The sequence below is a fragment of the Otolemur garnettii genome, unplaced genomic scaffold (genome assembly GCF_000181295.1).
Source record: "Otolemur garnettii isolate 467f Iridium unplaced genomic scaffold, OtoGar3 scaffold00225, whole genome shotgun sequence".
Classification (NCBI taxonomy): Eukaryota; Metazoa; Chordata; class Mammalia; order Primates; family Galagidae; genus Otolemur; species Otolemur garnettii.
The window spans coordinates 1,872,042-1,881,533 of NW_003852620.1; the positions used below are offsets into that span (position 1 = coordinate 1,872,042).

The 9,492-nt window shown below is 53.5% G+C and overlaps 1 protein-coding gene across 2 annotated transcripts; it reads right to left on the reverse strand.

Moving 5' to 3' along the window:
• Positions 1-1,391: 1,391 nt before the first annotated feature.
• Positions 1,392-7,381, reverse strand: RABGGTA (Rab geranylgeranyltransferase alpha subunit). 2 transcript variants are annotated; one of them, XM_012812846.1, is made up of 17 exons: positions 7,251-7,381; positions 6,877-6,933; positions 6,603-6,713; positions 6,111-6,235; positions 5,668-5,855; positions 5,203-5,406; positions 4,813-4,896; positions 4,645-4,727; positions 4,460-4,561; positions 4,250-4,355; positions 4,105-4,156; positions 3,863-3,951; positions 3,621-3,709; positions 3,416-3,532; positions 2,555-2,668; positions 2,238-2,325; positions 1,392-1,616 (listed from the first exon to the last, which is right to left on the reverse strand). In XM_012812846.1, exons 2-17 carry the CDS (start codon positions 6,877-6,879, stop codon positions 1,468-1,470), a joined length of 1,704 nt encoding a protein of 567 aa, XP_012668300.1. In that variant the 5' UTR covers positions 6,880-6,933; positions 7,251-7,381; the 3' UTR covers positions 1,392-1,467. The 2 variants fall into 2 exon arrangements, 1 of the variants encoding a protein (XP_012668300.1); XR_002771098.1 differs by lacking the exons at positions 1,392-1,616; positions 2,238-2,325 and having other exon boundaries at positions 2,593-2,668; positions 2,813-3,532.
• Between the last annotated feature and the right edge of the window lie 2,111 nt (positions 7,382-9,492).

The window sequence follows — 9,492 nt, forward strand, 5'->3', positions numbered from 1 at the left end:
GAGGATCAAATGGGATCAAGTAATTTCAAGGACTCATCAAGTGTAGAATGCTATTCATGGGCTGTGGTTATAACAGGGTGGGGCGAGGGTGCCTTGACCCAGTCTCCCTGGGAACATGGAGCACCTGAGCCTTCTCAGCAGTGGTGACTGAGGGCCAGGGCAGAGAGGACATCAGGGTCATGGGAAAAACTTTTTTTTTTTGTGACAGAGTCTCACTTTGTTGCCCTTGGTAGAGTGCTGTGGCATCGTGGCTCACAGCAACCTCAAACTCTTGGGCTCAAGTGTTGTAACCCAGCCCTCTTTCCCCTGCCCACTCCTGTTCCCCAGCCTTCACCTATTCCCTCCACCACCACCTTCACCTGTTCCCCCCGCCCTCTCCAGTCCATTTCCCTTCTCCTCCCTTCTCCCCCCAGGGTGGACGAGAACTTGCTTCCCAGCCATGTTCCCAGGCCCCCTCCTTCCCCTAGGGTTGCCAAGAACAAGCTTCAGGTACAAGGAAAAAGTCCCAAGTTTCACAAAACCCCCAAGTTCTCAGTAGATGAACAATGGTGGAAAACTCACTGAGACTTGATTAATTACTGTTGTATAACCATAACCATTGTGATATGAAATGTATCCATTGTCAACTGAAACTGTATTAATTATTGTTCCATTGCTGTATCTATGACTACCTGAGTTGTAACCCCTCTTAACCAGCCACGTTTCACTTCTGTAATTTGCTTACACAAAGCCTATAAAAGGTAACTCACACTCTCACAGGGTGCTGACTGTGTCTCAGAGCAGCAGCCCCTGCAGCAGGTAAAATAAATTACCAATTAATTAACCTAAGTGGGGGTCCGAGTCTATTTTTCCAGGTCCCCTAAGTTATTTCACAAGCAATTCTTGTGATTCAACCTCCCTAGTAGCTGGGACTACAGGTGCCCGCCATAGTGCCTGACTATTTTTTTAGAGACAGAGTCTTGCTCTTGCTCAAGCTGGTCTGAAACCAGTGAGCTTAGGCAATACCCCTGCTTCAGCATCCCAAAGTGCTAGGATTACAGGCATGAGCCACCGCGCCCCTGCTAGAAAAACTTTTATGATCCTTCCAGCCGGACAGACTTATAGCAGCTTTGTAGCTCAGCTTGTACCAGATCCCAACCCCTACCCCATCTTGGAACCTGAACCTGTCCCAAACCAGAAGATAATCTCAAATCCAGCCCCTGCACTGATTTCTTCCCTGGATACACAGGCTCTGGCTCTCCAAGACAGGGAACAGCAGGATGGAGAGCATCAAAGGAAAGCAGAGAGGGTGAGATGGCACTCACCAAGTCTCTTCCCCTTCTTTTTTCATAACACATGGCAGCAGTGATGGGTTTAGGGGATAGTAGTATAGTGGTAGCGGTGACAATAGCTTGGCAGCCTGAGGGGCCCTCTCCGTCCTTTATTCAGTCCCAATAAGTTAAAGGGTAAGGGTGGGGGCTGGGCCTCTTAGGTGAGGATGCTGCTAACTGAAGGTAGAAGTTCAGCCAGTTGCTCCATGATGCCCACTGCCTGGCACAGTGGGTTGCCCTGCAGGTTGAGGAGGACCAGCCTGGAGCAGGAGGCAAGAGGCTGCAGTGCTGCAGGCTGCTGAAGGCCTTGGGCGAAGAGTTAAGGAAAGCTTGTGGGCTTCCCCCCGTCTGTCTACCCCTATGCATCCTCAGGAATGGGGACAGCTGCATGGAAGTCCGTTTGATGGGCGTGTTGTATACTTCCCTGAAGGGAGTAGAGCTCCAGGCAGCACCTGCAGGTATCTACCCACAGGGGTCAGGCAGGAAGCACACGATCAGGCTGGGTGTGGTGCAAGACAAGTGGTGGACACTATGGCAAAGTGGAAACCTAGCCTGGTCCAAGGAGGCATTCAGCAATGAATGAAGAGCTGCCAAGTGGAAATACAAGCGAAAGAGTGTTCTAACTTCTAATTTTTAAAAGAGGCATCAGAATTCTAGAATTTTTAAAAATATGAAACTTTCTGATTTTTAAAGTATTACGTGGGCCCCAAGAACATCTACAGGCTGCCTGTTTATTAACTCTGGCTTGAGGAAGTCACATTTTGCCAAGATCACCAATGCAAGCCAATGACAGCCTTGTATAGCTCCCACTGCCAAAGCCCCTCTCTCCAGCCCAGCCTGCCTCCGGTAGTACCCACCAGGCTTGCTGTCTTTCCCCAGGATGGCCCCTCGCCCTACCCGCTATCTGAAAGGCACCCAAAAGGATACGGTTGTTGCACAGCAGCAGCTCCTGCAGCCGGGGCAGGTTGGTGACACCATCCAGGGACTCTATGACATTATCATTGGCCTGCAGCACCTGGGGAGCAGGTGGCTTCAGCCTGGACTGTATAGCAACTGAGGAGCCCAGGCTGATCAGCTTATGGTGCACAGAGGGGCTCATAGGTCAGGAGGATGATGCTGGCAGGAAGTCAAGTGATCCCCTGCATGGGCTGGGAGGTCCTAGACATCTCTTTGTGGGGTGGGCACACTTTCGGGGAAGGGGAAGAGAACCACCAAGGACAGCAATGAAGAAATGAGTGCTCTACCTCAAGGCAGCGCAGGGCAGCCAGGGCAGGTGGCAGGGCTCGAAGACGATTATGTGACAAGTCAAGATGAGTGACCAAGAGCAGCTGTTCCAGGTGGCAGAGAACTGTCAGGTCCTAAAAAGCAGAAGGGTAACAGGCCATCCAGTGAAACCTGGGAGAGGTTCCTTGGCACCATGTATTAAGTACTTGCTCTCTGTCCCTGCACAGGCCCTTGGGACCCCCAGCTGAAGAGAGAACAGGCACAGGTGGAAAGCTTACCTTATAGCCCATGGTGGTACCTGCTACATGTTATGGGAACGTCAGCAAGTGGTGGGTGTGGGGGTGGGTGTGAAGGGTGGCCTGGAGGGTAATAGGTGCAGCAGATATTAGTGAGCAAAGATACTGGCAGGAGCAGACCAGCTGAGTCTGTGGATGGGTTTGATGGGAACAGAGGTGGGCTGTGGTGATATCATAAAACTGGGAAGGACTAGAGACAGAAGAAAAGTAGAGCCTGGACTGTTTATCTGAAATCTCTAGATACTATTTGGCCTTTAAGTTGGTGCCCACCCCAGGGTGAGAAGGATGGGAATGGAGGGGGTGAGGGGATGGGCGAGGGGTCACTTTACAGGAAAAACCTATCTGCTCTTGGGAAAAGGCACCATTGGGGGCCCTGGTGACTCAGGATTTGGCACTGAATGAGAGGGAAAATGATGGGCCAAGTGACAAAAAGCAAGGCCAGGAAGAGGAGCAGGCTGCAAGGATGGGGTAGAATCCATCTTGATTGTAAGGAAAGATCCAGAAAGTCACCTGAGACTAAAGGCAAAGCCCAAAGCAGGGGAGGCTGGCAGTGCAGGCCCAGGGGACGGTGCGCTGTGCCCCTACCTTGTGAGCCAGGTGCAGCACGCGCACCTCGGCATACTCCATCTTGAGCACGCTGTTCTCCAGCAAGAACTTGCTGCGCAGGTCATCCAGATAGGCTGCCCGCATGGGGTCCACGGCCTGGAGTGGAGGGGGCAGGCCAGGCATGCATGTTAGCTGCCTCTCTCCTGCCCACTCCTCCCCACCTGTTCCCACAGGCCCTGCTTGCCTTGAGGGTCTGGAAATACTGCAGTGTTTCCTTCTCATACAGTAGGGGGTCTAGCGCCCGCATCAGCAGGATGATGGTAAGCAGGCACCCTGGGGAGAGGGCAGGGAGAAGGAGGCTTTCTCCAGGATCCTCCTCTGCCTCCATCCTCTAGAGACCCTTCCTGCTCTCTCCAAGGGGCCACTCTGGAAAAAGGTCTTCTTAGTGGGGCTCTAGGGGCAGGCTCTCAGGGAGTGCAGCCTCACATTTATTTTCAGGTTCCAGCTCCTGCAGCTCCTTACAGGATTCAAGCTCAGACTGTAGCACCGTGGACTTCTCTACTGACAGCTCGTACCTAGGGGTGGGCAGGATGGGGAAGTGGTGAGGCTCACAGCCTGAAGTACTGGTTGTCCCCAGTAGCTAGACTAGGATTGTGTCCACAAGCCCAGGCCACCTGCCCCAGTTGCCTGATGCCCCTCTCCTTGTTGATGTCCTTCCCTGTCATCACCTGAATAGCTCCTCATCTGTAGTGGAGTCACGGCACCAGCATTCTTGGCGGCCTGAGGGCAAAAGGCAGTGTTTATTGGAGGGGACACCAGGAGAAGAGAGGGATGGGGGCTGCTGCAAAGGGTAGAGGCTGCGGGCTGCCTCACCTTGTAAAAGCACACATTCTTTCTGGGCATCACCTGCTGTCCAAATAACACGAAAGGTGTGTTGAGGCAACTGGTCATTGAGGGAGGCAGCAGGCAGGTCACAGAGCTGGGAGCACTGGGTCAAGGAAATGCCCCAGCCTCACCACTTTTCTGACTGTCCCACCCAGCCCTGCCCAGGCTCCCATTTCTGTTCTACCAATCCTGGGATACCCAGACATGGCTGGGCCGGTTCCTGCCATCTGGGGTCCTCCACTCCACAATCAGGGGTGACTCATCAACCATGAGTAGCAAGGTCTCTGTCCTGGAGCCCACCTGGCGTGGGGAAAAACAGAGCCTGTCAGTCCCACCAGCATCACAATTCTATGATGCTCTCCAGCAAATGCTGCAGCACTCACTAGAAGGGGCCGAGAGAAGGAGACAGTCAGACAGGCCTCGTCCCGGCTCACATGCAGGCAGCGCAGCGCATCCTGGGGGTCAGCTGTGGGGAGACACAGCCTCAGGTCTCCTTAAATCCTCTTCTACTCCTAAGCCCCAAATGCTCAGCCTCTGCCCTCTCTGCTTACCTCGGCCCAGAAGCCAGCGGTGATAGAACCAGGCACTCTGATCATTGGGGTCAGTGAAGAAAGCATTCTGCACCAGTTCCAGCTCTGCCAGGCATGGGGCCATGGTCAGGATATTGGTGGCTGCCCTAATGCCCCACCCTGTCCTTGGAAAGTCTCCACCCTTCAGTCCCACTGATATGCTGGACTTGCATAGGGGATGCATATGTCAGTATTATCTTTCCCATCAGTAGATGGAGCTCCCTGAAGCCAAGGAATGAGTCTCATGTACCCCCAGAGCCGGGTACAAAGTAGGACCTCAATAAACCCCAATGAGAAGCTCAGGAGCAAGGCCAGTCATCAGGGCAGGGAGGATGCAGCCAGAGTCCTCCCCAGCACTGCAACCCTGCTTACCTTTGAGAAGCACATCCTCAGGGAGGCGCCCCTGTGGTCCAGAGTCTGGCTGAGGGTGCAGCTGGGGCAAGAGGCAGGAGCGGTAATGCCAAGAGGAATAGTTGGAGAAGTTTCGGGTGATGAGGCTGTCAGTAAAGGCTAACTCTTCTGCAGGGGGCACAGCTGCCTGTGCAGCCACAAACCGCCGATAGTCCCAGCAATGAACTGAAGGGGTGAGGTGACAACTTGTCTTAGAAGCAGAGGAAGAGGAGCTACCTGGCTGGTGCCCCACAGAGTTCTCTTGGAGACACCCTAGAAACACCTTAATGCACTCAGTGGAGCATGCATTTGATTCTATCATCCCTTTCAGCACCAGCTCAGTGAGCCCATCCTGGATATTACTCCCCACTCTAGGCCTTAGTGAAGTCCCAGTGGCAGGATGTAGGGCAGATGAGGGCTATGGGGACAGAATCTGCAGGCACGTACAGTTCCGCTCATCGACCTCCAGGAAGCGGGCACACAGCTCTAGCTCCCGGGCCCAATTGGGCTCAGGTAGTCGTCCCAGCAGCCAGTAACGGTGGTGCCAGGTACCATAGGACTTAGGATTCACCCTCAGGCAGCTCTCCAGGAAGCTCAGCTCAGCCTTCACCAGAGTGGCCAACTCCTCAGGGGACCTGCACCCACAGGGCAAGGGGAGTCAGGACCCTACTACATCCAACCTCAGCTCATCCTAATTTCTGCACCCAGCCCGCCACTGCCCCCTGGCGGCCCTATTTCTCTTCCACCATTGGACCAGGGTAGGGTAGGGTAGGGCAGGGTGAGGCAGGGCCAGGCAGGGTGAGGCAGGCAGGGGCAGGAAAGGGGCAGGGAAGGAGCAGGGAAGGGGCAGGGCTAGGGCAGTCTTCTTGGGACCTCAAACTCCTACACACTTTTGGGCCTCCAGCTGCAGGAGAACCTCTCGTCGGCAGTTCCAGAGGGTGGCAAAATCAGGGTTGGCTCCCAGAATCTGGCTTGTCAGTTCCAGTACTGACTCATCTAGCTCACCAGCCTGGCGCTGAAAAGATAGGTGGCAGGGTCAGAGATCGTATCATTCTCCTACCATAGGGCTAAATAACATAAATGTAGAATCATGCAACATTCTGTGAATCCTGTACTATACACAGGTACAATGAATCGTGCTTTACAACTTTACAGGTATTCTCTCATTTAATGTTCACAGCAGCCATATGTAGTAGGTGCAATCATTAGCCCCATTTTACAGGTGAGCAAACTGAGGCCCAAAGAGATTAATTTGCCCAAGGTCACACAGCTAGTGACAGAACCCAGACTTGGATCCAGGCAGTCTGACCCTAGGGTTCTGCTCTTAGCCTCTGAGCAATACTAAGGCTGCCTGAGGTGGGAGCTACCTTTGAGGGCCCCACCTTCTGGAAGACGGCCTGGGTGGCTGATTGGTATAGCTTCAGCTTTTGCTCCCGCTCTAGCCTTTTAGCCTCTGCCTGCTCTTCTGATGTCTTCACCTTCAGGCGCCCGTGCTACAAGGATGAGCGAGTTGAAGAGTGCAGGTTACCTTGCAGGGGAAGACCTGCAAAACCCCCGACTGCAGAGCCACAGGTTCACACTGGGCAAGCGAGGTACGGCCACTCGTGACGAGGGCCTGGGCATGCGGAGGTGAGGGGCTGGGCTCGGGGTTCTCACCATGGTGCCGGCTCAGGGTTCAGGACAGGGGTAGGGTCCGGTGGCAGCCTGTGAAGTCTAGGGAGAGACGTGTCAATCACGGAGCCCCGCCCCTACTAGCTCCGCCCACAGCTGAGCCCAGGAAGCCGTACGTGTGCCTGGGCGGAGACCCCTGGGGTGTAAAGGGGTCCAGGAAGAGGCACCCCGAGTCCAGGAGTAGGCAACCACCCGGATTGGGATGTCCACCCGCTTAGCCCTTCCATGGTACAATCCGTCGGGGCCAGAGCCCGATCCGGAGAATCTAGGCGATGGGGACCACTCCGCGCCTATGAGACTGCCGCTACTCGCTCGCCTCGCGGCTTCCAGGCACCCCCACCCCCTGCGGGCGGACCCACCTGCACTGGGAGGAGGCGCGGGGAACGCGGAGCCGCGTCCGCCACCGAGTCCGGGCGCTGGCTAGAGCGGCGCCCCGCCCCGGCTCACTCAAGCGCAGCGCCCCCTGCAGGCTTGGGGAGGGGCCCGCGGCAGGGTAGGCCAGCTCAGAAGGCGCGTGGGTGCGCGGTGAACCTGGTAGTCTCCGGATGAGTGCAAGTGCGCACGCGCAATTGTGGCGTGCGCGTGAAATGAGCCGGCATCTCTCTAGTCAGCAGCTCAAACTGCTAGCTCTGTGAGTAGGCGTCTGCAACGGCCGGAAACCCACATACTCAACTGCTCCACTGAGTTCGTTTTTGCCTCATTCGGTCATCCACTGGTTATCAATTCTAATGGAGTTGCCTCTCCTTGTCTTCCCTGACCTCTGCAGCATTTGGTGTTACTGACATCTTCATGCTTGATATCCTCATCTTGGCTCCCCCTCCTGCACCTCTGCCTCTCTCTTCTCATGATGCTCCAAGCTCCAAATGTTGGCTACCTCTGGGACTCTTTCCTCATTGCCTTTCACTTTACACACTTTTCCTGGGAGAACATTTAAAAATCTAAGCCTTCTAGTAACTTAGACTTGGAGGTCCCTAGACTCTCTGTTTTGGGTCCTCGAGTCTTCTGTAACACTTTCTCTGGGTGACTTCATCTACACTTATGGTTTTAATTACTACCTGTAAGTTGATTACACCCACATTTATATCTCCAGCCAAGTTGTCTTGCAAGAGTAAATAATAATAAATAAGGTACATGCACGCACATATCTAAAATCCTATAGGCTATCACATGGGAGTCCCAGAGACATGTCAGCTCCACGTCAAAAGGTATCATTGTCTCCCATCCCTCCTGTCTAAACACTGGCCTTTATGTTTCCTATTGTAGTGAATGGCATTATTTATTCCCTCACTTTTTTTTTTAAGGCAGAGTTTCACAATGTCACCCTCAGTAGAGTGCTATGTCTCCAACTCTCTGGCTTAGGCAATTCTCTTGCTTCAGCCTCTGGAATAGCTGGGACTACCGGTGCCCACCACAACGCCCAGCTATTTTTTGTTGCAGTTTGTCCAGAGCCAGGTTTGGACCGCCACATTTGGTATATGGGGCTGGTGCCCTACCCACTGAACCACAAGCGCTGCCCACTTCCCCCACTTCTTTTTTTTTTGGAGACAGAGTCTTACTTTGTCGCCCTCGGTAGATTGCTGTGCCATCACAGCTCACAGCAACCTCCAGCTCTTGGGCTAGGGCAATTCTCTTGTTTCAGCCTCCCTGAGTAACTAGGACTACAAGGGCCTGCCACAACGCCCGGCTAATTTGGTTGTAGTTGCCACTGCTGTTTTAGCTGGCCAGGGCCAGGTTCAAACCCATCACTCTTGGTATATGGGGCCGGTGCCCTACCCACTGAGCCACAGGCTCTGCCCACTTCCCCCACTTTTTTTTTTTTTCTTTTTGAGACAGAGCCTCAAGCTGTCCCCCTGGGTAGAGTGCTATGGCTTCACTGCTCACAGCAACCTCCAACTCCTGGGCTCAAGCGAGTCTCCTTCCTCCGCCTCCCAAGTAGCTGGGAACACTGGCGTCTGCCACAATGCGCGGCTATTTTTTGGTTGCAGCCATTATTGTTGTTTGGCGGGCTGGGCTGGACTCAAACCCGCCACCTTAGGTGTATGTGGCTGGCGCCTTAGCCGCTTGAGCCACAGGCACTGAGCCTCCCCTACTTCTTAATTTCTCTTAAATACTCTCTCCATTTCCATTGTGACTAAGAGTTCAAGCTCCTCATTTCTTCCCTGGGTCACTGAAAGTCTTTTCAATGTTCTCTATCTCTCCTCTCTTCCCCTTTGTTATCAGTTCACCCTCTTTGCTGCTCAGTCTCTCTAAAATGCAGATGTGATGTTATGTTTCTGCCTAAAAGTTCTCAGCGGCTCCTTTTCAGGAGAGAGTTTGATTCTCTCTTCTTAGCACATCAGGCCTTTGGCTATAGGGTCCTGCCCACCATCTGGCCTTATGTCCTGCTTGGCCCTTTTAAAACTTTTTCATTACAGCCTACAGAATTTCTTGCCTTTTCTTAAACATATTACCTGTTTCCTCTTCTTGACTCTCCTTCCTCCATACCTCTCCTTGCCACAGTGACCCTGTTTGTCTGTAAGATTTAACTCAAGTGTCACTTCCTGGAAATTCTCCAAAATGCCCCAGTTTGATTTGACAGACCTTCACATGTGCTATCAAGGA

Excerpts from the sequence above, each read along its gene's own strand:
- RABGGTA (XM_012812846.1), bottom strand. Across the intron at positions 5,856-6,110 it reads CTGCAGCTGGAGGCCCAAAA|GTCCCCTGAGGAGTTGGCCA; the intron begins GTGTGTAGGAGT and ends CTGTGGGTGCAG. Across the intron at positions 3,533-3,620 it reads AGTATTTCCAGACCCTCAAG|GCCGTGGACCCCATGCGGGC; the intron begins GCAAGCAGGGCC and ends CCTCCACTCCAG.